Below are 26194 nucleotides of genomic sequence, written 5' to 3' on the forward strand. Positions count from 1 at the left end.
TACCTTTGAAGTCGCGCTCCCTCTCTAGACATTCAGACAACCTATCAAGGAAGCCCATCTATATACGTTACTTTTGTTGTGTAAATTAATTTCATTACTAAACTTCAAGATATAAAATGGCGTAAATGTTGGGAACAGATGATGCGCGCCAGATTGAATTCATGTGTGCCTGAATCTCAAAATATCCTTACAAATCACTTTTGTGAATATCACAACCGATACCGAAAAAGGAGAATAAAATTAGACTATCTATTTACGAGTTAACTGGAGTGATTGTAAATATGATTAATTTACAATCGAGTCAAACAACTTCCTTTTGAAAGTTGATGTTTTTTAAATAACAATATTAATACTCCGAAAACTTAACAACTAAATAACTGAATACATTTAAATTATTAAAATATGACAATTTAACATTAAGCATCATTTATGAAACATTATTTACTGTTGATTTAATCACTCTTCTCTAGTTTACTTGAATCGGGCGATTCTTCATAATCTTCGTCTTCTGTGTCAGTTGACATCTGATTATCGTCAAGTTGACTCATTATGTGTTGGAAAAGTGTAGGTTCATTGTCGAGTGCTTCATCTTCAGGATGTACATAAATCTGTCTTGCGCCTTCCTTAACTGTCTTAGCAATAAAGTTAACATTAATTTGTTGATCTAAACCTTCATAGGAATCGTTAGCTAAATATAGTGATATATCTATGCTTCCTGGAGTTTCAACTAGGAATTGAATCTTACTATTAACGACCTTCTCGTTAGAATTAATTCTTGTATATCCAAGTATTTGTGGATTTGAACCTTTTTTTATCGCAAATGCCCACCACTCTTCATATTTAGTAGAACTAAAGTATTTTGAATGTACTGGGCCAGCGGCCTCTCCATCTTTTAGATTATTTCGAGTAATTTCTATTTCTATTGTTCCTAAATCACCAACAACAATGTCTTGTTCATCGTCCACAACAACTTTCGAATTTACCGAAATAGGTGAAATCAGATTGCAAAATGCTTCTATATCACATTTCTGAGACTCGTTGAAATCAGCAAGACCCTTTCTTTCAGAAGGAGGTTGATTTATAAAATCAGTAAGGTTTTTTGCTGCAGACTTTCCTTTTTTAATATGTTGAATTTCATTTTCAGTAATGTATGGCATTTGCATAAACGCGGAATTAACACTTCCATCAAGTGCCTGTATAAGTGACCTCCTGAAAGTTAGTATAGATGTTGTAGTATGAAAAAAGTTTCTGCTAATTGAAACGTCCAACATTGAAGACGTTAATGAAATTGAGGTTGATACTATCTCGTTCAGTATCTTCATAAGTGATGGAGATAATTCATCGTGCTTTCTGTGTAAGTGTGCAAGTATTAAGTAATAAGTGGTGTAGAAACTCGGGGTGTTGTTATTTGAAAAGGATCGTTTCTTAAATTCCGGCAACGTATTGGCGAGATTCGCAATTATAATTTCATCTGAGTGGCTATTCTTTGGAAGGGAATGGAATTCCGTGCTTAATGCAAGTATTTCCGGTAATGATTTGAAGCGAGTTGAGTCAGTAATTGCTGCAGAATAAAAGTATAATGTAGTAAGATGAATTCCATTGGATGCATATTTCTTCTGTTTGCGGTAGTATACAATAAACAATAAGGGAATTACGAACAATATTATTAATGAGAAAAAACACAAAATGAATAACTGATATTTTTTCGATACAAGGAAGCTTGGTAAACCTATTCCAACTTTCATTGTGCTTGGCCCGTCAGGATTACCATATTTCTCATAATTGCTCCTAGCTAAATCATCTGTAAGTGCTTGGTAAGCCTTTGCAATTAACATAAATTTAGCTGCCGCCGTTGGATCATTCGGATTTTTATCTGGATGGTACTTTAAAGACATCAATCTATAGGCTTTCTTAATTGCCGCAGTGTTAGCAGACGTGGTTATCTCCAAGATCTCATAAGGATTGAATTGTGCAATTTGACGGTTTTCTGAGTATTTTGATAGTAAATAAAATGTAAGTAACCACAGCAGTCCCAAAATCGTAATTTGTGCAATAACTGAAAAAGAAAAACGGTGACCAAATGAACGATGTTTCTTGCGAATATTTTCTACCTTATCAACACACTCAGAACACCTACAATACTTAATAACTGATCCATTTATTGTGTGTTTCGGATATTCTTTTTTGCTAAACCTTCTAGTTGGACACAAAACCTTGGAAAGAATTTTATATGACCAAAAAATTAGGACACATACAATAATTGTTCCGAAGAAAAAGAAAAACGCAGTGTCATCATATAACGATTCACTCTTTTCTTCCTTGGTAAATGTATCCCTAAATTGTGACATTACTGGCGACTTCTCTACTATTTAAAAAGGGCAGATTAATAATTCACGAAAATCAAGATATATTAAAAACACATTAAAGTAACAATCGTTTCCTCAATGTATTTATTATTTAAATATATTCAGGTCATAACAAAAAGGCTATATTTTTCCTGCGAATTAATAAACTTTAATGTAAATATTTGTTCCGCGACGCAATCTCGCCGGAGCAAACTGGGGAGTAATGGGGGACCATCAAAAAACACCGAATTCGTGAAAAAAAAATCAAAAATATCATTAAAATCCGAAAAAATCTAAAAATTATTTTTTTGTTAATTCGAAAATAACACAGGGAGAATTAATGAAGTTACAGATTAAATGAGATTAAATTTGGATTTTAAGCTTCTTTTGCTTTATCTCTTCTGTATTTTCAATCTATCCAATGCTGAAGGAGGAGACGAAGGACTGGCATCTCGTTTTCCTATATTTGGTGCGCTGTTTAGTGCAGCAAGCAAGGCATTTGATAAAGTTACACCAGATGAATGCTATCAACTCAACAAGAGAGGACTTACAAACGGTCCGATCGGACTCGTTTTGGCGGCACTCCCCTATAAGCCAAATTATCCTGTCATGATATTTAAAGATGGATGGCAACAGCCCGACTACCTTATTGCGGCCGTACTTATAGAGATGTGGCATAGATTCAGAGCAGCAGAGGCTTTGTTTGATCCTTCCCGTTATAGAGGTGCCAACAAACTTCTCGGAGCACAGGCTTTCTGGGGAAATAGTGACGAGGACCCTTTAAGTAATCCTCCAAACTGGGAAATTTGGTGGTCAGAACTTGGTGGTTTCTTCTCAGGAGTCGGAGAAATTATGGAAATCCTGAGAAAGGGAACAATTCCATTATTCGTATCAACTCGTGGCTTGCAATACAATACAAGATTTCTTCTTTCAACTCTTGACCTTTACGCAAGAGAAAAACTCGAAACCATTGAATATCTTAGAGGTGGGACCACAAAAGATGGCAAATCCTGTTCTTGCAGAAAATGCGGAGATAGGACCCCAATAGGTGACATTCCGTCACATTTAGGAATATTTACCGATACTGAGGGAGCTCAGTCTTATTCTGCAATAAATCATTTAAAATTGTTATATGAAAGACTTGAAAAGAAAATGGAAGATGAGGGATACGAGGAAGAGGAGATATCCTCACCCCAACTTGACGAATGGGGTTGGGACTCAGAACACTCTTATGTTGGTGCATTCATTATATATGTAAGAAAAATTCAACAGAAATACCATCATGCTTATAATAGTGCAAGTAGAAGTGGAAGGATATTCTGTGGAATACACGTTCACGACCTTACAGAATGTATTAAGAATACATTTAAATATGGCAAAAAAGCACTGAACATCCCAATTAATACTGGTTCAGACAATAATGGTATAAATATAATATCAGAATACTATCCTCCGTGGTTTGGGAATGATAAAGCATGGAAAATTGATCCAAGAGGTCAAATTATACGTATTTTACAATTTCTTGATGATGAAGATCTAAATACTACAAAATGGGATACAATGGATTATGTTGTTGCTGCTGCATTTCAATACTTGAGAATAAGAAGGCATCTACACCAAGTATGGACAGGTGGTTGGCTTCATAAACAAACTTCACCTAATTTCATTAAACGCTTGTTTAAATCTATACTCAGAATTTTTAGATTAGGGGGTAAAATTCCAGTTATTTGATGTTTTTTACTTAATTCCTACCACCAAAGTTGTGGTTGGATATACCACATATATTTTCAAACGATCTATAATTATCATTAATTCTCTTATTTATATGTTTTTGTTTAATTTTAATGACTTCTGTTTTTTCATTCAAATGATTTACTATATTGGTGTTACTTAGTCGAAGCCATCTGTGATTAAGTGCATTTTCCGCAGTTGGCCTTTTTTTTGGATCTGTTTCAAGTAACCATTGCACAAAATGCCTTGCAGACGGAGATACATTTTTCCATGCAGGCTGTGCAAATAAGTAGTTATTAACACCTCTTTCAACAATCTTGTGATATAAATCAAATGCTCTATTATCGTGGAAAGGAAGACCACCACACAAGCAAACATAACACAATACACCTATGCTCCATATATCTATTTCTGGGCCATATTCTTGCTGCTGCACAAGTTCAGGTGCCAAGTAAAAATCTGATCCACATAGTGATTTTGAACGTACAACCTGGTTCTGAGAGCCGTTTCCTATATTTCTTTTGGCTAATCCAAAATCAGAAATTTTGCAGGTAAAAAATTCATCAATTAATATATTTTCCGGCTTCAAATCTCTGTGAATAACTCCATTTTTGTGAATAAACTTTAGTGCATCCAGCAAATTTATCATGATCTTCTGTACATCTTTTTCCTCAAGCGCACCATTTGATAATACATATTGATATAAATCACCACCCTTACAAAGCTCCAAAACCATTTTAACCTCATATCTGTTGTCATCAATCTTTTCAATATGACTATCAATAATTTCTACGATATTTGGGTGATCCTTTAACACCTTCATTATCTCAACTTCTTCAACAATTCTTTCCAAAGGAACATCATCTGAACTATACATTATTTTCATTGCATAAAAATTGTCACTTTTTCTCTCAGTACAATAATAAACCTCTGCAAATTGACCTGTTCCTATTATGCTTCCTATTTTATAAGTTTCTGAGAAATTATCGCTATTTATAAATTGTGCAACGTTGAGGCATGCACCCAAACCTAAATTGATAGCATTTTCAATATTCGAGTCTTGATTACCCATATTTGCGAGTTTTACATCAAATCAAAGTTCCTACTTTACTACTATCCCGGAGTGCAGAGTCAGAGGTATTTAATGTTTTCTTACAAATTTCCTATCTCAAGGATGCAATTGCTCCTGATTATTTAAACCACATATTATTGCCGCGCGATGTGGGGAAGGTATGCATAGACAAGGTAAACAATGTGACCGTGAAAGCTTCAGTACTACACCACAAACGGACATCTTTTTCACACTTGTTGTCTTGAGGTTTATTACAAATTATTCTTTGGTTTGTTCTATTTAATTTTGTTTTGAACACAAACAAATCTAAATACCTGTCCGAGTTTAAAACAATTGTTGAAAAACAATTCTAAATATATGGGCGGTAAAAATTTAAGTATTATTTGTTATTGGTGTTTTGCTCTTATTTAAACATCTCTACCGTTTGTTTTTCCACCTCTATGACACACTTATCTCTATTTATTCTTGATTCTTTTAACAATGAGGAAGGTTAGATATTTTTTTAATATTAAGCCCTACATAGAAACTTTAGTTAGTGAAAGTGTTGCATGTGTAAAGGATATTTCAGTAAGAATGATTGAGGATCTGGAGCATTCAGGAGCAAAATCAAATGAACTAAAAAAAAGATATTTGCAAATAGTTGATTATAAGCTTGCAAAACCAATGGTTGAAAAAATTAACAATTTTGGAAACTGGCTGGAAAAATGTGGAATTTTGGAAATACCTGATAAGGTTTTAAGCGAGTACATGCATTTAGTCTCATTATCTGATGAAAAGATTACAGATAGTGTTGATATTGAGGTCGATGAAAATACTCAAGCAGAAGTTGGAATTACCTCAAATAATGTAAAATCTACCGTAAATATTGATTTTTTAATCTCTGATATTATCTCTACAATTGACCAAATTAAGCTGTTAGATAAAGAACTGAGGGAATTGGAAAAAACTTTAGACGAAAAGAAGGTGTTATTAAACAGCACTTTGAAAGGAAGAAAGATTGTTGAGGTTTTTGGTCCACTTGTTGGAAATCTCAAAACAAAATACAGTACTTTACTTAATGAAGGTACAATAGAGAAGTTCAGAGTGATGATGGACGATTTCTGTGTTGCTCTTGAACAAAGAAATGAATTGAGATATAAACTTGTCTTTGGAGAAAATCTACCAGATTCAAAACACTTAGAGGTCGAAAATAAAGAAGTTTTAAATACCTCTAGTGAAGCTTTGACTTCAAAATCAGAAACTGAACAGACGAATGATATTGAAAAAACGTTTAATGCTAAGGAAAAAACTGCGAAAAGACACAAATCAGTTGTAGATAGAAACGCCATGAAAATATTCGCAAGATGGAGTTTGCCTATGAACAATAGTACTAAAAATATTCAAAATTAATTATTTATAATATTGTAGGAATTAAATAGATATATTTTTATTCCGGTTTTTCCTTTTTTTGTAGAATACGTTGAACCGCTTTTTGTGTTTGAATGAAACTAATTTTTTTACATTAAATGGGTCCGAAACAAAGAAAATCGCTGTCCTCAATATCCACTCAATCTTATGCAAATTCACCCTGGAAATCACTAACTAGGGCTGAGCTTTATGAGGTACTTGACTGTTGCGATATTCCGATTTCATCTGAAAAACTACTTAAAGGCGAAATAATTGAAATACTTGAAAGAAACTTGAGTGAAGCTGAATGTAAAAAATGGTTGGAACATTATAATAAAGATTTCCCCCCCTCATTCAATAAATTAGATTATCCCGAAAAAGTAGACTTCATAACTGAAAGTCCGAAAAAAGGAAAGGTTGTAAAAGGGAGACAATCTGTTCCGGCATATATAGCAGTTGCAAATCAAAATTCAGATACAATATTTTCGAAAACCTTTCAAAATAAAGACAGAACTTCAAATAACACGAGTAGAACAAGAAACTCAATTTCAGGTATATATAATTTAAAATCACAAGCTGAGAATGACGTTACTGCTCAAATAACATCTGGCGACTTAGATCTCAAAATTCAATCTTTTTGTTCAAAATCATCTGTATTATCTGAAGAGAAAAATTCTGTTATAATTAATGATAAAAAAGAGTTTTACGAATTCACTAATAAACAAAATCACTCTAATTTATTAAATACAACTCGAATAAGCATAAAGAAAGCATTTGTAATTGTTATTTTTATAATTGTTACATTTTTCGTTTATAATCGCCTTAAGATTTTCATAAAAGATCCTAAGTTTTGTGATACAAACTATTTATTTGACAATAAAAATTCACATAAAAGCAATTCGTGTGTTTTATGTCCTAATAACGGACACTGTGAAAACGGAATTTTAACTTGCAACCAGCAATTCAAAAAAGAAATAAAGTACATTAAGAACAAATGGCAAATATTATGTGTGTATGATGATGAAGCATTTGAACTCTCAGAGGAAATGTTATCATATATTAGCAAAAAACTAAGAAAAATGAAAGGAAAAAAGAATTGCAGTAATACAAATATAGTTAACCTAATTAGCAAGGATATAAATGATACTGATGATGATACATTTGATATTTCTACTAATATGAGTGAATCAGAAATAAATAATTTAATATATTTGTCATTCGGTTACATAGAAAGAGATGTAATTAATAACGCCTTGTCAATAATGTGGAGTTCAATCAAAAATGGAAAATCATTGTCGAAATACAGACTAAAATCAAGAAATATCAACAATTTGGAACTTCATAATAATGTTCCTCAAGGTGAACCAGATAAAGTCGAATATAATGAAAGTACACTTTACATTGAAGCTATTGATTCAGAAACATCTGTAATTTGTTCTGCCAAATTCATTATACAAAAATGGACAATAATATCTTCTCTAATAATTGGTACAATTATTCCTTTATACATATTCTTTTCACGTATAAGAAGAAAATATATAGTTATGAATAAAATAAAAGAAATAATAATTAGGGAAAACAGAAAGGACACTGTTTCTGGGCTTTTTATCGGACCAGATGCAAGCACAATATCAAGGCTTTTACACAAAGAATTGCCGCAGTATAAAGGCAATTTGAGTGAAGATGTTGTAACTCAATATTGTGATGAACTTGAAAAAAATGATAAAAGTATACAAAAGACTGTTTTTTCAAATAGCAAAATGCCATTTTACTGGGTTTTGAACTAGTATATTCATTTAGATTTATCATTAATATAGCAGTCTTCTAGATTTATATTAGAACATATACCTATTTTAACTTTGAAATCACGTAATATATTCTATCCCCTTTGTATGCTTTTAATTTAAGTGATAAATATTTAATTTCCTCATGAAATTTCTGACATTTCCCACCCAAATCAGGGCGCAATTATTGTTTTCTTTTTTTTTTTTTGTTATTTAAAAAACTTAAACATTTATTATTGAGATGTAGATTGTATTAATGAATATCTCTAATGACTTACTTCCTTTAAAGGAATCTGGAGTAAGAGGTGGTTATGAAAACTTTAGTTGGGAAAGTTTGAAATCAATGCCCAGAAGTGAAAGGGAGCACTATCTTGGACAAAGTTTGAAATCAGATATGTTTATGAGAAGACAAAATTTAAGTAAACGTAATTCTCGTGGCAACATGTTTTGTATGAATAAAGCTCGGAAAGGCATATATGAGGATCTAAGAAATGAAAGAGAAAGGTACATTGCTCGCGAGAAAAAGATAATGAACAGGTTACTGGGAGTTCCTATAAAAGAAGAGAGTCAAAATGAACGTGAAACAAATGAGTCCAGGAAGGTTTATAATTTAAGGTATCCATTAAATTACGAAGGTTCTAATTCAGCGGATAAAAAAATCGAGAAAGAACCATTCGAAAAAGAAAGAAGTAAAACGGAATTCAGATATATAAGTAGAAATAGATCATTTAGTCGTTCTTTATCTCCTATTCAATAAATTTATTTATTTTTTCCGTTGTTAAATTTTGAATTTTGTTAAATGGCAAATGCTCCTTTAATTAGCGGGATACGATATTTTTTAAGTACTAATACTTTTTCAAATGTCCGGAGTAAATAGTAATTTAACCGAGGATGAAGTTGCCATATATGATCGTCAAATAAGACTATGGGGAACTCAAGCACAAAAAAGGTGAGGAATTTGAGTTATTTACCTTTTTTTTATGTTTACTGCCAACGAATTTTAGGATTATTGGAAGCAATGTTGTTGTTCTTGGATTAAGTTCAATTAATTTTGAGTTTCTTAAAAATATAATACTAGCAGGTAGGTCTCGATACATGAAAAACAGTAACTCACGATACTTAAATTATTCTTTTTGTTAATTTTTAATAGGCATAAGTGTTGCTTTATGGGACAATATTAATGTTCGCGACCATGACTTGGAGCTTAACTTTCTTCTAGACAAGGATGATATAGGAAAAAGCAGAACTTCTTGTATAAGTAAATTATCCGAAATGAATCCAATGGCAAAAATATCTTTGTTGGAAAATGATATGGGGGTCGAAGATTTATGTGAAAAGCTTATCGGGAACAATGAGATCAGTGGGATAGTTATTTCATTAGATGAGGAGGTGGATATTTATACTGCAGTAAAAATAAGCAAGAAATACAGTTCAGATAAATTGTTCTGTTCATATTCTATTTCACTTGGCACCAGATTCTTTCTTTTCTACGATAACAAGTACATTAAATTAAGCGAGATTCTGGATACAGATAATAAATCATTTAAAGAAAAGCTGATAAAGATAAAAAACTTACACCCATATATATTTGTAATTCTCGTCATTTTGCGTGAGAAGTTCTCAAGTAATGCTAATGAAACAAAAACTGAACTGCTTGAGATTTCAAAAGAAATTAGATTCTCCCCAAAATTAACCTGTGAAGAATTGACTAATGTTTATAATTACTTTAATGAATTTTGGGGAACCACCATCTCACCTATCTCATCTATTGCAGGGGGTTTACTATGTCAAGAAGTCACAAAGTCTTGCACGCAAGAAACTAGTGACTATTGTTGTTGTGTTTTTGACATGGACTCATGCGAGGCAGTTACTGCCATAATTAAATAGTACCAGTTTAATACTCTGAATATGTTTACAAATTATTTGATTTTTTTCCATAGTTAAATATCTCTTTTGGCGGTAAATGTCAACTTAGTTGAGAAAAATTTTGTTTGCTTGTAAATTTGACATGTTGAAAAAAATTGTTGGAAATGAGTCTACGGTATATAAATCCTCAGAGGAGTACAAAATATACCACACTTTTGAGGATATGGGTTTGAAAGAGAACTTACTTAGGGGAATTTATAGTTACGGCTTTGAATTCCCATCTGAAATACAAAAACGTGCAATCGTTCCAGTAATTCAAGGCCGTGACATTGTCATTCAATCTCAAAGTGGAACAGGTAAGACTTGTATTTTTTCTGTAGGTGCCCTTGAGGTTTGTTCTCGAATAAAAGAAAGAGTTCCAACAGTTCTTATTCTATCCCCTACTAGAGAATTAGCGGAGCAAAGTGAAAAGGTTTGTACTTCAATAGGAGATTATCTGGATATTAAATCCCACTCTTGTGTTGGTGGAAAAAAGCTGAAAGATGATATAAAGGCACTTCAAGGTGGTGTTATGATTATTTCAGGCACTCCTGGAAGAGTAAATCAAATGATTGAACAGGGACATTTAAAAACAAATAAAATAAAAATTTTAATAATAGATGAGGCTGATGAAATGTTTGATTACGGATTTAAGGCTCAAATTTATGACATTTACAAGTACCTTCCCTCTAAAATTCAAACAGTTCTAGTTTCGGCAACATTACCTGAAGAAATTATTGAAATGGCGAATAGGTTTATGCAAAATCCACTTCAAATATTAATTCCAAGAGAAGAAGTATCTTTAGATAAAATCAAACAGTTTTATGTTCAAGTTGAAGAGGAGAAGTGGAAATTTGAAACACTGTGCGACCTATATGACTCCCTTGCAATAACTCAGTCGATCATTTTTTGCAATACGAGGACAAAGGTGGAATGGCTTAGCAAGAGAATGTCAGAAAATCACTTTACTGTTTCCTTTGTTCATGGAGATCTTCCACAAATTTCAAGAGAAAAAGTATTGAGGGAGTTTAGAGAAGGAAAAACAAGAGTACTAATTACAACCGATCTTTGGGGAAGAGGAATTGATGTTCAACAGGTAAACTTGGTTGTAAATTACGACATACCTACAAATAAAGAATTGTATATTCATAGAATTGGGAGAAGCGGACGTTTTGGAAGGTCAGGAATTGCAATTAATCTGGTTACAGACGAAGATGAAAAAATGTTGTCCATAATAGAGGACTTTTACTCTATTAGAATATTAAAACTACCTGTAAATATACAAAATTTACTATAAAATGTTGTTTTTTTTCTTACTTTGTAAAAAGTTCATTGCTATATAGGATATATAGAATTTTATCTATTATGCTCCCGAACTCTAGAGGATATTTTAATTTTTTAAATGGAAGTGAAAAATCTGTCTTTTCCATGAAATATCTTTTAAAGTGTTGGAACGAAGAGAACCTAACATTTGAATTCTTTAACGTATCTGAGAATTGTGAAGAAATCCTAAAGTGAACTTCCTGAAGCAATTCTAATATATAGTAAAACATTTCAACACAGTAAATATATTCACCATCTTTAGTTGTGTGTCTAAGTAAAAATAATAATATCTTTTGATTCCTTTTGTTAGAAATGTGGAAGGAAATGAACTTTATAAAATCCTCAAAAATAATATCTTTTTTGTACTCATAATTACTGCTATTTACCTTTTTTTTAATCATTTTAATTAATGAATCATAAAAATCTTTCTCAATTGCATTTTTCTCTGGAAACACAAAATAACTTTTTCTAGTATTTGTAATTGGTCCAATATTTCCGGATAATATATCTTCTTTTATTAATTCCCAGAAAAATTTTCTGTACTTTACCATTTTATTATCAATCAGTTGTGTTAATTCTTTCTCTTTATTTATTAGTTTTTCTTTAAATAGTTTTATGTATATTTTCAATATATCATCTCTGTAAAGTTTATTGAAGAAATTCTCTGAAGAGTACTTCTCATATATCAAATTCCATATTATTTCAGAATTCAATTGTTTAATTACTTGTTTATTCAAAGTAAGTTTAAATAGGCCATATCCTTTTTCATTTACAGTTGGAAATATGCTCGTGTCAGAGTCAAGCAAAGACAAACAGTTATTTGAATTATTGTTATATTCACACTTAACTTCGTTAAAAAACCTTTTCTCATTATACTCAACCATTTCCTGAAATATTTCATTTTTTTCCGAATCACTAATGTATTTCCACCAATTTTGTTGGTAGTAGTTACTTGCAAAATCTTGGAACCTAAGTAAATTATTGCATCCTATATTATTTAACACCCACTCTTTTATTGAGTTATTCAGCATGTCAGTAGAATCTGTTCTATTCTGCCTTTCCTTCCCTCTTTGTTTTTTCTTTGATTGGCTTTGATACTCAGACCACAATTGTCTCTTTTCCCCAGTACTTAGGCTATTTAAATAATGGTGAGGAGCATCCTCACCAATCAGTTTTGCTGCATCTTCCCACCTTAACTTTATATTTAGTCCAGAATCCTCAAAATACTTTTTTACTGCTTCTATTGCATCCTTCTTGTTTACTTTCATTTTTATTTTTTACAGTGCGCTCTCTATTTTCGCGGAGTGGAAATATAAAATTGAAATTTTAATAATTATTTAATCTAATGATTTGTTTTGAATTTTTGTAAAATATTGAATTAAATACCTCTGAATCTCAACACTTTAAAATTTATGCCTCATTTTCTTGAAAAATTTGCCATTCGGAATCTTAATTTTTTTTCTTCGGAAAATGGTTCACTGAGAAAGACTGTTTGTCAAGACTATAAATTTAATAAATCATACAAAAACCGCACGGAATATCACAATACAAAAAAAGAAGATTATTTTTTAAATAACATTTTTAGTAACAGTCCCAATACTCCACTTTTTGAAGACAGTAATAATATTAACAAGCTAGATAGTGAATACAACCAAAAACTATCTCTTCTTTTATATGACAACGGTAATCTTAATAGCAAAAATTCACACAGAGTCGTTTCAGAAAAGCTTGAAGTATGCGATTTAAATGGTTCTGTTGACATTTGGAGGCCAAAGTTTAAATTAAACAAGGTTATTACCGGTCACAAAGGCTGGGTGAGAACAATTGACGTAAATGTAAATAACGATTTTTTTGTCACAGGGAGTTCAGATAGACTTATTAAATTTTGGGACTTAGGAACAGGTTATTTAAAACTAACCCTAACTGGGCATGTGTCTACTGTTAGAAAGGTATTATTTAGTGAAAGACATCCTTACTTATTTACTTGTAGTGAGGATAAAACAATGAAATGTTGGGATCTAGAGCAGAATCGCGTGATTAGAAACTATGCGAGACACTCATCAGGTGTTTATTGCCTCGATATTCACCCACTCTTGGACATAATTGCAACAGGTTCTAGAGATGGAAACGTCATTCTTTGGGATATAAGGACAAAAGAACATATATACAGGTTTACGAATCACAAAGGTGCTATTTCAAGTCTTGTAATGCAGTCTGTAGAACCGCAACTTGTTAGTGCAAGTTATGATAGAACAATTAGAACATGGGATATTGTTTCTGGAAGAACCAAAAATGTACTAACTCATCACAGTAAGCCTGTACGTTCCCTAACTAAACATCCTATTTATTACTCTCTTTTGTCAGCCGGTGCCGATGGTATTAAAGTTTGGGAAGGTGAAGATTGTATTCACAAAAAAAATATTACTGGTTCAAATTCTATTATAAACTCAATTTCCACTATTTCTCGTGGCAAGCAATCTGTTTTAATTGCAGGATGTGGAAACGGCCAACTGCATTTTTGGGATTTTGACACTGGCATAAAATACGATACTATTCAAAGTATCATCCAGCCAGGATCAATGGAGGCAGAAAATTCAATACTTGACTGTAAATTTGACAAATCAGAAACTATATTATTGACAGGAGAATGCGATAAAACAATAAAAATATGGAGCCTTATTGAATAGAGTATATTATAAGTTATGAAATTAATAAAATCGAATTTTCTGCATAAATACTTCTAATTGTTAGACTAAAATTATATGGTGTTTATCACTTTATTACTAATATCATACTTTGACCATTTATATACTTAAACCTTTATTTTATCTAGGCACTCCCACATTAGAATCGAATTTCCCCTTATAATTACAGTGCCTATTTCTTTGTTCTCTGATTTAGTCACCTCAATCGTATTTTCTAAAACTATATTCATAAAGTTATCGTATCCCCTAAGAAGACCTATTATGTGTCTATTACCATTTAGTTTCACTTTTAAAAATAAAAGTTAACGTTTAAAAGCATAGTTCAAACTGAATAAATAAACTTACTCTCCAGTTTCTTGTCCATGAACTTCCTGAGGTCTGCAGGTGATCCAGATTTCAGGACTACCATTTTTATACAAACAAAGCAATTCTTTTTAGACAAATAAAAAGGCACAAACGGTATAAAAAAACTAAGCCCGCAAGTAGCATTTCTTAGAGGTAATACCATATTAAAAATTATTGTTTTAAACTTTTAACAATGAAATCACTTATTTGATACAATATTGAGATTGTTTCCCATGTTTTAAAATGTGTTAATTCCACAATTTTCATGTATTCATTCTCAGTAGTAATTATTAGAGACCGTATTTTCAAAAACTATACTTATGCCTAACAACAATATCAGCTACTCATAATAAACCAGAAGCCATAACTTAAAAATTTAAATCTGTCTTTCTAATCTTGTCTTTGCACTCCTACATATTATAACTTAATTTTAGGATTACAGGCAGTATTTTGAAATTGTTACAATAAATAAAGCAGAAGTGAGTATAAAACGAGTGAATAATAACAACATTAAAATAAATACATAATAATCAAAAATTTTTTTCGTGTGAAAATCCAAATCAACACAGTCTAAAGTTTGCTATTTATACATAGTTTAAAGGTTTTTCAACCTCTGTCCCCTGCAAAGTAGTTTCGTAACTTATCTTCTATTTAAATAATAGATTAACTCAAAATAAACGTTTATGTTAATTGAATTCACACAAAACTCATACAACTACTAGTTTTTTTAAAAGATTAAGAGAATTTTTTATTAAGGGTTTGTAGAATACTGGCGCTCGCTACATTATTTTGAGATCTTATTCAGTTACCTTATAATAATAGGCCCCCTACCTACCCCCAATTGGGTTTTTCCATTGTCATTTTCAAGTTTATCAAATGTCTAAATATAAACTAAAACAAATAATTCATACGTATTTGTGTGTTAAAATTTGAACAAACAGTAAATAAAGGGGAGTTATGGACTATTATTAAGAGTATAAATTGATCGGAAATACCAAAATGGAAAATGCAATTGTTGCAAAAATATTAGAGTGGAAAATAATAGGTGGGAAAATTTTTTATGAAATTTCAGTGAGTGTCTTAAACCATAAATATGGAATTCAAAAACGCTATAGCGACTTTACGCTTCTTCACTCTTTATTAATTGAAAAAGGTTTGAATTTACTTCCTTCACTACCTCCAAAAACATTCTTTTCAAATAATCAGGACCCTGAATTTATAAAAGAAAGGATTAGAGGTCTTCAGTTATATATGACAACATTACTTTCTAGACACGACGTTATTTCTACACCCTTATTTTTAAAATTTCTTCAATTCCCAGAACATCAGCTGGGAAGACTAAACTTTAATTTATTTAAACTACAGCTTATTGCTGAAGTTAATTGCATTAAGCAGTCTGTAACCACATTATATTTCGAAAATGTTCCTTTTACCAATAACCCTCTGCTTTTTCTTTGTTACCAAGAAAGTTCGCCCTTATCGAGATTAGGAAAAGTTTGGAGTATTATAGAAACTGAGGAATCAGGCGCAGTCTTTGCATGGAATATGTTTTCCAATAAATCAAATACATTAAACGAAAATTTGTCGATTCCCGAATTTAATGTTAGTTATCCAAATGCAATATACAGTTTGACCACTAATAACACGATTCAATCATCTAAATTTAATTGTTTGCTTTATTCTAGCTTTCCTTTTAAATGCAAAAATTTGGTTTACAACCCAACTCAGGACACCATTTATGTTACTACGGATAACGGTAATATTGAAATTTATAAATATGTGTTCTCTCGGTTAAAGACACAAGCTATTGCGCATTTAGATGGTAACAGTAAGGCAACTATTCAACTCCACAATTCAAATATAGTTCAAACTCATACCCCGTTTTTATCAAATAAAAATTTGAACCACAAGTACTCTCTTTCAATTGGAAGTGACAACAGTGTAAGGTTGTTTTGCTATGAACAAATGAAATTAATTTCTGGTGGGAATTTAAATAAACGCCTAAACAACTCTAGACTTACTTGTTGTCATTTAGAGAGTAAGTTTGGGAAAATAGGATTTTTTGGTTCATCTTCCGGACAAATCCTAATACTAGATATGGCATCCCAACCACCATATTATATTACGGATATAAATCCTCCGAGTGATTCTAGAAACCAAGTATCATGCATTGTCAACGTTGACAATACTCTTTTAGTTGCATACTCTAATATTGTAAAGTTATATAGAATTGAAATAAACGCAAAACAAGCATCTTGTATATTAAAAGATAGTCAACCAATAAGATCAATTGATCCGAGTTTCGCTTCAGATATGAGTGTTGGCATTATTAACTCAATTTATATGCATGGCAATGACTATATTTTGATAGGCAGTACTAATTTGCTATCATTATTCAAATTGAATATTGACAAAAAACTGAAATCTCCTAAACTCATTTTCTCTTATGAAGTCCACTCGGGTCCCATTAGCTGCATATCGGCTGTTCCAGAGGAATTAATAAAAGAAAGCAATACTTCGTCTAAAAACCTAAATTTAGTAACAGCTGGCGAAGATGGAAATATATTGTTTTGGAAAATATCCAACATTCCAACATCCAATCGAGAGGAATATGGTATTTCAAATAAAGCTCAAGAAGAAACATTTAATTATGAATCGGAAGATAAAGCAATTTCTCAAAATATGAATCTTACTTATTCGAGTGAAAATAGCGATGAAGATCTAACATCAGCATTTAGATAAAAATGTTAAAAACATGACCAAGATATAATTTCAAACATTAAATTGTCACTACTAAAATTAATTCAAAGATCCAAATGCGTTTTCTGATCCATACTGGAGATATAAAAACCCGTCATCTGAAACATATTGTTCATAAACCTCTTGCATCAGTGACCCTGCTTTAGGAATAGTGTTATTTACGAATAAATATATAGTTTTTTCATATGTTGTCGGTATTTTTAAACCATTACTTTGTGTTGCTGTAGATTGAGTTATATGCTTGTGAATAATATACTTAAATTCCCCAACAAGCATATTCATAGGTACTAAAAATCTACATTCGTGAGATTAAAGTTCATATTTTCTGCAAAAAGTAAAACTTACTTTTTTTTCTCTATTTCAGGTAAATCACATCTAGATGATTTCTCACAGATCACTGGTATTCTGTTCGGATATTTAGCTCTTATGCTCAAAGCTTCTGCTGCTCTTTTATCTGCAATTTTAAGCAATAAATGAATGAATTTAAATATTTTTAAGAAACTAACCAAATTGCACTTTCTCCTTCTGGCAACTCATTTCAAACCAATTGAAAGGAACTAGCAATATTAATTTGAATATTTACAGGTATTTTGTTTTAAATTATTCGCTTTTATTTATTGTGTCCTATATACTCCTCAATAAACATAATACTGAGGGCGGGGCATATGTGCCGCCTGATATAGCATGTAATTTAATAGATAAATGATTTATTTAGACGTGTACAAAATTCCTTTGTGGATATAAATAAAATTGTTATTTTGACTATATTAAATTTGAGTTCTGCACCGTTTATTTATTTAACTACCCTATGTCCCGCAAGTTGCTCTTTTGTTTTTGATGTATGAATCTCAAAAATATTGTGCATGGCATTATTAATTCTAAAGCCTTTAACTGTTATCTTGCAAGACTATACGTGTGTTCAACAGGTCTAAGAGTAACACACTTTGGAATAACTATAATCATATTTGATTTCCCCATTCTGTGTATCCCTATATTCTATTTTTAAAAAAACACTAGATAAGTTTTTAACTATAAATGATTCATGTATCCTCAAAGTCCAAGGAATAGTTTTATTGCAAATGTAAAAGAAAGTGATTTCCTCTTAAACGACATTTCTCTTAGCTCTACATACCCTAACTCCTCAAATGATTCCTGCTGCAAGCTAAAGATTGATGTTAATAGAGAAAATTCATATAAACACGAGTTTAAAACTCATTTTAACGTGAACGTTTCAAATGAAGCCATAGAGAGTCACTATAATAAAGTATTTTTCAACCAAAAAGAGGACAATTTTGATTCAAAATGTTGTCACCACTCTGAAGAGTCTAAACATCCAAGAAGCAAGATCGCTGAAGAACTGTGTAAACAAAACTCTAACAAAAATATCCAGATTGAAAGTATTTTGACTGAAAACCAGTTTGAAGAAAAAGATAGGCTAATTGGAATTATAAACAAGCAGAAAAATGAATTTAACGTATTAAAGTTACAATATAATGAGTTAAGAAAAAAAGAGTTAGATTGGGAAAGAAATTGTGAATTGTCAACTGCAAAGCAAAATGACATGAAAGCAACTATAATTAGCTTGGAGAATAAAATTAATGATCTAAAGAGAAAAGAATGCTATAAAGTTAATACTCTATCAAGACAACTACAAAATTCCAAAAAAAATGAGTTTTACAATAAAATAGACCAGATAATTAATATTTGCAATGATATTTACACAAATAAAATTGATAAAAATGACTATCCAGAAGTAGCTCACTTATTATCTGAACTTGTAAACCAAGAGACTGCTATTGAATTAAACAATGAATTGCAAACTATCATTAAAGAAAAAGATGAATTACTTGAAATAGTTAATTGCCTATCTTCAAGGCATACAATTTTCGATATTCCTGAAAGCAACAGTGAAAATTTGAGACAGCTTATCTTATCTATGTTTGATCAGATGCAAATTCTAAGTTTTAAGTTAAATAAATCAAACAAATCAAAGGAAAAAATTATAACACAAGTAATGAGTGCAATGGAAGCAATTGAAAATGGGACTGAAGTTAACTTGGTAGTCAAACTTCTGAAAGAACAGTTGCGGAAATTTTAATTAAAATTTATTATAGATCTTAAAAAATAGATTATTAAATACTCTATCTCATGATTTTATCATTTAACTTTTTAACATGTTTTGGCGGTAAGCCTAATTAAATAACCACATGTTTCTTGATTTTTTTTTGAGATTGCAATAGATTAACTATTACGAAAAGAAATAAATATACATATATTCTAACTATTCTGAATAGATGATCCTCTTTAGTTTTTTATTGGTTTAAATTTTGATGAAATGAATCCAACCCATGATGAACTTAAAAAAACAACCAGGGCATTTTATGTTTGGCATGAAGAATTTCTCAGAAATTCTGACGGCTCAATAAATGCATCTCCTCAGCCTCAAGCGTTTGTGTGTAATGTAGATGTAACAAAACTTTCTTCTGGAAAGTTATTTTCTGGCTTTGTAACTAATCAGGGTTACTTGTATTGTTGGGCCTGGAACAAGGAAGTAAAAGATAGAAATGACCTGGTAATTAATCCAATTCCAGTAACGGATATTGATGAGTATGTTTATGATATTTCTTGCGGTTCAAATCACTTTTCGTGTTTTACTGAAGGCAATAGTTTGTATGTTTGGGCATTCCCAACTCTCGTCAACGACTTTAGTGAAGAAATAATAAATCAAAAAAGACCAATAATAATAAATGACTGGAAGTTTACAATAAAGAGTATTTCAAGTGGTAAAAATCATATTTTAGTCTTGTTATCTGATAATAGTTTATATTCTGTTCGAATTTTTTGCGGTTCAGAATTCCAAGAAGATGCCATTGAAACAAAGACAACCTTACTCAAAGGTATATCTGACAAAATAACGAAAATAACTGCCGGAACTGATTTTTCTGTATGTTTAACAGAAAATAATACCGTTTACTATTGGAAGTTGTCTAAGGATGATATGAATGAAAATTTTGAGTCATTGATAGAAAGCTTAAACATGGAACCTATAATTAGAGGCCATATTTGTAGTAAAATCTCCTGTAATACCATAATAAAGTCAATTAATATACAAAAAAATCTTATTTTACTGGGAATACTATTTAGTTGTGAAGCTGATGACTCTATTGAATCAAATTCAATGGATGGGTTTACTCACATTTACTCATTTAATTATGAAACTGCGGAGGTAACTTTGATTAAAAATACTGTCAAAGATAAGACTTTTAAATCTGTTCACCCTCTTTACAACTATATTTGCGTTATTTATTCGGATGATACAATTTTTTTTAAGAATTTATACATTGATGAAGAGGAAGTTATGATACGTACAAAAGGTGAGATTAAACTTTTTAATGTTAGCTCAAAAGAGAAATGCTTAATCATGAATGTAATACAAAATCTTACAGTATCAAACAACGCAGTTGACGATACCGTCTTAAAGAATGAAATATCTAATGAATCAGTAAAATCTGATGATGTTGAACCTGAAAATGTAGAATTAAATTCAAAAACTAAAGACCTAATTGTACGTCAAATTGGTGAATGTCATATACCAAGTAACACAACCTTCAAATCAAGTGATCATGAAAGTGAAAATTATCAATTAATAAATGATATAACAATACCAGACTCGGATAATTTAGCAAATTTACCCGAGAATAAAGCCTCTTATTTAAAACCAACTGTATCTTCCAAAATGGCATTAAAAGAAACGAAAGCAAATCTACATCCATTTCTGAGAAAAGGTGAAGGCAAAAATGGATATATAAAGCCTGGTATAGAAAAAATGCCTTCAAACTCTTTAGTTTCGAGAAGGTTTGAAAATATTCAAAATAACACAAATATTAAAAACACAGATAAAAATAACGAGACAAAAAGAATGAATCAGGTTAAGATTATCGAGTTAGAAAACGAGAACAAGAGAATATTGAAATTATTGGAGGAGACGAATAGACAGTATTATAAAGATATGAAATCCTTATATGAACAATTAAAAGAAAAGAATGATGAAAAGTTTCCTTTAAAAACTGTTGTTGAGCAACTACAAAGAGAATTGTTTGTTGAAAAAGAAGAAAAGAATAAGTTAAAGGACGAGTGTGAAAACGTCAAGTCAAAGCTTCAAATTGAAATAAACACAAGGAATATTAAGCGTGATTTATTAAATACCCAGTTCATTATTGAAAGGGATAATCTAGTAAAAGAAAATATGGATATTAAGAACAAATACACTGATTTAAACAACAAGTATAAGAATTTAGAGATTGTATTAGCCGAAATAAGCTCTAAATATAATGAATCTATTCATGAAAATGATCAATTAAAACAAAAATATGAAGAAATTGATCAAATTCATACAGAAACAATAAACCAACTTTCAAAGGCCGAGTTGGAAATGTATGAACTAAGAAAAGAGAATGAAACATTAAAAATTCCCAGCAGAATTCAAAACATATCAGTTAATGAATTATATGAATACATTGATAAACTTGAAAACAATATTAAAGATATGAAGAATTACTGCTCTGAAAACCACTGTGAAAAATCAGAGTTAATCGAACAAGAGAGTAAAGTAAAAAAAAATAACTCTCTTCAAAAAAAATATTTAGAAAGGTATAATGAGGAAATTACAAGAATCAAGGAGTTTATTAAGGAAAAAATACAGCAAATTAAACAGAATGATTTTAATATCACAAGCATACAATCTACAGATCAAATAGCTGACTCGGAAATAGCAATACATATATCAGAATTAATAAATGCCTTAGTTCAAAAAACCAATGAACTAGACCTAAGGAACAAATCCCTTGAGAAAAAGGTAAACATCTTAGAAAAATGTATAAAAACCAGAAAAGAAGATGTTAGTATTATTGCGGAAAATGAGATTATTAAGGCAAACAGATAAATAAAAAGCATTCAGTAGAAATAATCACTTTATTTAGCATTACATTGATAGCAGTAAATACAATTCCCTTTTTTTTCTAACTTTCTACAACTTCTTACAATATTTTTTCATTTCTTTTTTCATTCATCCTATTATTTATTCCAAAAAATTGATTTAATGTATCAGTGTTTTTTTTTATTCTTACAATCACTATATAATAAATAATATTAGTAAATTTACATTTAATTTCAGTTAAGAAAGTTGTAGACATAGTATTTAGTTATTTCTAGCAGTATTTGAATTTATATTTCGTCACTCTAGATAATATATTTTTTACATATTTTTAATTATACTCTTGTATATGTACTATATTATCTTTCAATATTGATCTCTTATTATAGGAAATGTAGTTTTAAACAAACATTTGTAGGAAGAGTAATTTATTTTCGAATATATTACAAAATCCTTACATTTGTTCGATAAATCCTGCTTTAAGATTCATTCCAGAATGAGGAATCACGTTCAATTGTTACAACTGTTTCATTTGCGGCCTCATCTCCTTCTTCCTCCTCATCTTCTTCTTCATATTCTGCTTCAAAACCGTCCGCATAATCATCATCTTCATCTCCTTCTTGACGACTTCTCGTTGCATACCATGCACCAACACCAGCAGCTACTAAACCTACAGCAGCAGAAGCACCACCGGCAGCTTGGATTGCAATATTAGATGATTCTGGTTCAGGTGGTATCTCTTCAGATTCACCGTTGTTATTTTCCTCACTGTTTGAAGAGAAGTATTTCTTTGCTGCTTCCAATGCAACAGACTCCGGAATAACACCACCTTTACCTGGTGCAGCTGTTCCAGGAACGTTTGCAAACACACCAGATTTAGAACCTTCAATTGGAATACCAGATTTTGGATCAATCAAGTTACCAGTTTCAGGATCATATGGCATATTTGTTGCCGGATCAATTGGATGCTCTTCAATAGATCTTGGTTGCATACCTGCCTTACCTGATAAATAACCTGCAATTGAACCTGAGTAGTATTTTCCTGTTATTCTGTCGACTAATTCACCGTTCTTAGCAAATGGTAAACCACTAATTGGATCTATTGGGAAACCAGTTGTAGAGTCAATTGGTAAACCATAAACCTTGTCTGTATTAATATTCTTCTCTTTTACATATACACTAACATATGGAACAGCGCCTTTCATTTGTTTTCCTGTTCTTGGATCAACAAGCGTGTTAAATCCTGGAATAAATGGTAAACCAGTAGATGGATCAGATGGATAACCTGTCACTGGGTCAGTTTGTATTGGTGTACCAAAAGCAGTGTGAATAACAGATGCAGCTGAACCTGGAATTGTTTCAGTACCTTCTAAATTGTAAATTTGTCCACTGTTCTTATTCCACCATGAATTTGTTAGTTTATCGCTGATTGCATCTGGTCCTGGTTTGTGTGAAACACCTGATTGATTTTCTTGTGGCAATTTATTTAGTGCATCTAGTATTTGCTCTGGTGTAATAATACCACCATTCCCATCCTGTGGAACTCCTGGTTCTGGCATGTATGTACCAGAATGAGAACCTTTAATTGCTTCTCCTGTTTCTGGGTTGATCAAACTACCTGTTGATTCATCGAATGGTAAACCTGTATTTGGATCAATTGGTTTACCTGTGGCCTTATCTGTCTCAGTTGAGGGCTTTCCTGCAGTACCACTGATGAAACCTGAATGCGAACCTGGTATTTGTTGATTATTTGATGGATCAACCAATGTACCATTTTCAAGTTGTGGAACTCCACTGACTGGATCTCTTGGTAAACCTGTTGCTTCATCAATCGGCAAGCCTGTGGCTGGATCAGTAATGATGTCATACATTTCAGAAAGCACTTTATCACCTGCAACTGAACCTGAAATTGGGAGTTTTGTTGATGGATCAATGATCTCACCGGTACTTGGATCATATGGTAAACCAGTAACAGTATCTATCGGCTTTCCTGTAACCTTATCGGTTTGCTGTGGTGTATTGAAATCTGGAATATGCATTGAACCTGGCAATGAACCTGGAATGTTGCTACCTGTACTTTGGTTAATAAGATTACCAGTAGAATTGCTATATTGCATATGTGTTACAGGATCTCTATTAATCGAATTTGTTGGTGGTGAAACGAGATTTTCTTTACCCTTTTCAGCTTGTTCCTTCGATATTTCTTCAGAAACGATACCTCCACCATTAATTGGTCTGCTCGGCTTTGGCTTGGTTGTACCTGAAACGGAACTACTTATGGTACTATTTGTAACTGGGTTAATTAATTGGTTATTCTTATCTATTGGCAAATTAGTTGATGGATCTACCAATACACCTTCTTCGTTTTCAATTGGTTCTGAACCTGGCTTTCCAGAAATAATACCTGCTGTCGAGTTTGTAATTATATTAGATGTACTTGGATCAACAAGTTCACCAGTAGTGCTGTTAAATGGAATATTTGATACTGGATCTTTTGGGAGACCAGTCTTTTCATCAATTGGCAAACCATAAATGTTATCTGTTTTAATACCATTTGATTTTGAATATTTATATGAACCCGCGAATGAATTTTCCATCGTGTTGTTGTTTGTTGGGTTAATCAAATTACCAGTTGCTGGATTAAATGGTAAACCTGTTGTTGGATCTATAGGCTTTCCTGTCACACTATCAGTTTGAGTTGGAGTAGCTAAAATTGGATTTAAATCACCAGCAATTGATCCTGGGATTGGTCTCTTTGAAACCGGACCGATAATTCTACCTGTTTCAATATCATACATGAGTTCAGAAATTGAATCGAATTTCTTATCCTTTTCTGGAACAGATTCAGGCACACTTGGTGGAATTGAAAGCTTAAATTTATTTGCATTTGCTGCGGCAACTTCTGGTGGAATAATGCCACCATCTTCTATCTCAATTATGAATGGTTCTTGTTCGGAAGGTGAAAGTGAACCTGGAACCATCATTCCTGTAAATGGATTAATTAAACCACCATATTCACCTATCAACATTCTTGTTGCTTCATCAAGTTGACCTTTCTCGCTTGAGATCGGTGAACTGCTTGCTGAAATACCAGAAATAATACCAGCAACTGTACCATTAATTATTTCATCACTTATAGGATCAAATAGCTCTCCTGTTTCTGGATCAAATGGAATCAAACTTACTGGATCTATTGGATAACCTGTAAGTGTATCAATTGGTAAACCAAATGTTGGATCTGTTTCTATTGTCAAATTGTGTGCTGCCAAGTAAGAGACGGATACACCTGACAATGTTTTATTTGTATGTGGATGAACGATATTACCAGATTTTGGATCGAATGGTAGACCTACCATTGGATCTATTGGCAAACCTGTTAATTTGTGAGTTTGGGTCGGGGTCCATTTGTCTTTACTTGCAATTTGTCCTGCTTGAGAACCTGGAATTGGTTGATCACGCTCATCCAGTAATAAACCACTATTGTAATCATATTGCATTCCAGTATATTTATCAAGACTTTTTTCAACTGGAATTGGTGTTAATTCAACATCACCTATATTTGGACCTTGTGTTGTTGTTGTTGTTACCTCAACTCTTGCAGTTGTTGTTGTTGTTGTGACTTCCCTTGTTGTTGTTGTTGTAACTTCCCTTGTTGTTGTTGTTGTAACCAATGGTCTCAATGTCGTAGTAGTGGTTGCTATTGGTGAAACACCATCTGGAGAAGCTGTGGTTGTTGTAGTTGTTGGTTTACTTGTAGTTGTTGTTATGATTGGATTGAGTGTAGTAGTTGTGGTAGTTGGTTTTGTCGTTGTTGTTGTTGTTGTTGTTGTTGTTGTTGTTGTTGTTGTTGTTGTTGGTTTTGTGGTAGTAGTAGTAGTAGTTGTTGTTGTTGTTGTTGTTGTTGT

The 26194-nt window shown here is 31.7% G+C and overlaps 14 protein-coding genes across 14 annotated transcripts; 10 read left to right on the forward strand and 4 right to left on the reverse strand.

Moving 5' to 3' along the window:
- Nucleotides 1-452: 452 nt before the first annotated feature.
- Nucleotides 453-2348, reverse strand: FG386_000032 (DNAJ-like Sec63; the record flags this gene model as incomplete). The annotated part of the gene is made up of 1 exon (XM_067340418.1): nt 453-2348. The coding sequence occupies one exon, from the start codon at nt 2346-2348 to the stop codon at nt 453-455; it is 1896 nt and encodes a 631-aa protein (XP_067196293.1).
- A 354-nt stretch (nt 2349-2702) lies between these two features.
- Nucleotides 2703-4076, forward strand: FG386_000033 (uncharacterized protein; the record flags this gene model as incomplete). Its single annotated transcript, XM_067340419.1, has 1 exon — nt 2703-4076. The coding sequence occupies one exon, from the start codon at nt 2703-2705 to the stop codon at nt 4074-4076; it is 1374 nt and encodes a 457-aa protein (XP_067196294.1).
- Nucleotides 4077-4086: 10 nt separating this feature from the next.
- Nucleotides 4087-5148, reverse strand: FG386_000035 (calcium-dependent protein kinase 7; the record flags this gene model as incomplete). Its single annotated transcript, XM_067340421.1, has 1 exon — nt 4087-5148. The coding sequence occupies one exon, from the start codon at nt 5146-5148 to the stop codon at nt 4087-4089; it is 1062 nt and encodes a 353-aa protein (XP_067196296.1).
- A 480-nt stretch (nt 5149-5628) lies between these two features.
- Nucleotides 5629-6537, forward strand: FG386_000036 (uncharacterized protein; the record flags this gene model as incomplete). Its single annotated transcript, XM_067340422.1, has 1 exon — nt 5629-6537. One exon carries the CDS (start codon nt 5629-5631, stop codon nt 6535-6537), a length of 909 nt encoding a protein of 302 aa, XP_067196297.1.
- A 116-nt stretch (nt 6538-6653) lies between these two features.
- Nucleotides 6654-8321, forward strand: FG386_000037 (cysteine rich protein; the record flags this gene model as incomplete). The annotated part of the gene is made up of 1 exon (XM_067340423.1): nt 6654-8321. The coding sequence occupies one exon, from the start codon at nt 6654-6656 to the stop codon at nt 8319-8321; it is 1668 nt and encodes a 555-aa protein (XP_067196298.1).
- A 253-nt stretch (nt 8322-8574) lies between these two features.
- On the forward strand, nt 8575-9075 carry FG386_000038 (uncharacterized protein; the record flags this gene model as incomplete). The annotated part of the gene is made up of 1 exon (XM_067340424.1): nt 8575-9075. One exon carries the CDS (start codon nt 8575-8577, stop codon nt 9073-9075), a length of 501 nt encoding a protein of 166 aa, XP_067196299.1.
- Nucleotides 9076-9590: 515 nt separating this feature from the next.
- Nucleotides 9591-10205, forward strand: FG386_000039 (uncharacterized protein; the record flags this gene model as incomplete). Its single annotated transcript, XM_067340425.1, has 1 exon — nt 9591-10205. The coding sequence occupies one exon, from the start codon at nt 9591-9593 to the stop codon at nt 10203-10205; it is 615 nt and encodes a 204-aa protein (XP_067196300.1).
- A 121-nt stretch (nt 10206-10326) lies between these two features.
- On the forward strand, nt 10327-11520 carry FG386_000040 (eukaryotic initiation factor 4A-3; the record flags this gene model as incomplete). Its single annotated transcript, XM_067340427.1, has 1 exon — nt 10327-11520. One exon carries the CDS (start codon nt 10327-10329, stop codon nt 11518-11520), a length of 1194 nt encoding a protein of 397 aa, XP_067196301.1.
- A 16-nt stretch (nt 11521-11536) lies between these two features.
- On the reverse strand, nt 11537-12814 carry FG386_000041 (uncharacterized protein; the record flags this gene model as incomplete). Its single annotated transcript, XM_067340428.1, has 1 exon — nt 11537-12814. The coding sequence occupies one exon, from the start codon at nt 12812-12814 to the stop codon at nt 11537-11539; it is 1278 nt and encodes a 425-aa protein (XP_067196302.1).
- A 144-nt stretch (nt 12815-12958) lies between these two features.
- On the forward strand, nt 12959-14233 carry FG386_000042 (uncharacterized protein; the record flags this gene model as incomplete). The annotated part of the gene is made up of 1 exon (XM_067340429.1): nt 12959-14233. The coding sequence occupies one exon, from the start codon at nt 12959-12961 to the stop codon at nt 14231-14233; it is 1275 nt and encodes a 424-aa protein (XP_067196303.1).
- Nucleotides 14234-15595: 1362 nt separating this feature from the next.
- Nucleotides 15596-17338, forward strand: FG386_000043 (PX and WD40 domain protein; the record flags this gene model as incomplete). Its single annotated transcript, XM_067340430.1, has 1 exon — nt 15596-17338. One exon carries the CDS (start codon nt 15596-15598, stop codon nt 17336-17338), a length of 1743 nt encoding a protein of 580 aa, XP_067196304.1.
- A 57-nt stretch (nt 17339-17395) lies between these two features.
- FG386_000044 (uncharacterized protein) lies at nt 17396-17893 on the reverse strand (the record flags this gene model as incomplete). The annotated part of the gene is made up of 3 exons (XM_067340431.1): nt 17396-17651; nt 17702-17810; nt 17863-17893. The coding sequence occupies 3 exons, from the start codon at nt 17891-17893 to the stop codon at nt 17396-17398; spliced, it is 396 nt and encodes a 131-aa protein (XP_067196305.1).
- Nucleotides 17894-18398: 505 nt separating this feature from the next.
- Nucleotides 18399-19454, forward strand: FG386_000046 (rhoptry protein; the record flags this gene model as incomplete). Its single annotated transcript, XM_067340433.1, has 1 exon — nt 18399-19454. The coding sequence occupies one exon, from the start codon at nt 18399-18401 to the stop codon at nt 19452-19454; it is 1056 nt and encodes a 351-aa protein (XP_067196307.1).
- Nucleotides 19455-19691: 237 nt separating this feature from the next.
- FG386_000047 (uncharacterized protein) lies at nt 19692-22298 on the forward strand (the record flags this gene model as incomplete). The annotated part of the gene is made up of 1 exon (XM_067340434.1): nt 19692-22298. One exon carries the CDS (start codon nt 19692-19694, stop codon nt 22296-22298), a length of 2607 nt encoding a protein of 868 aa, XP_067196308.1.
- Between the last annotated feature and the right edge of the window lie 3896 nt (nt 22299-26194).

This window comes from Cryptosporidium ryanae (genome assembly GCF_009792415.1).
Source record: "Cryptosporidium ryanae isolate 45019 chromosome Unknown contig_1, whole genome shotgun sequence".
NCBI classification, from domain to species: Eukaryota; Apicomplexa; class Conoidasida; order Eucoccidiorida; family Cryptosporidiidae; genus Cryptosporidium; species Cryptosporidium ryanae.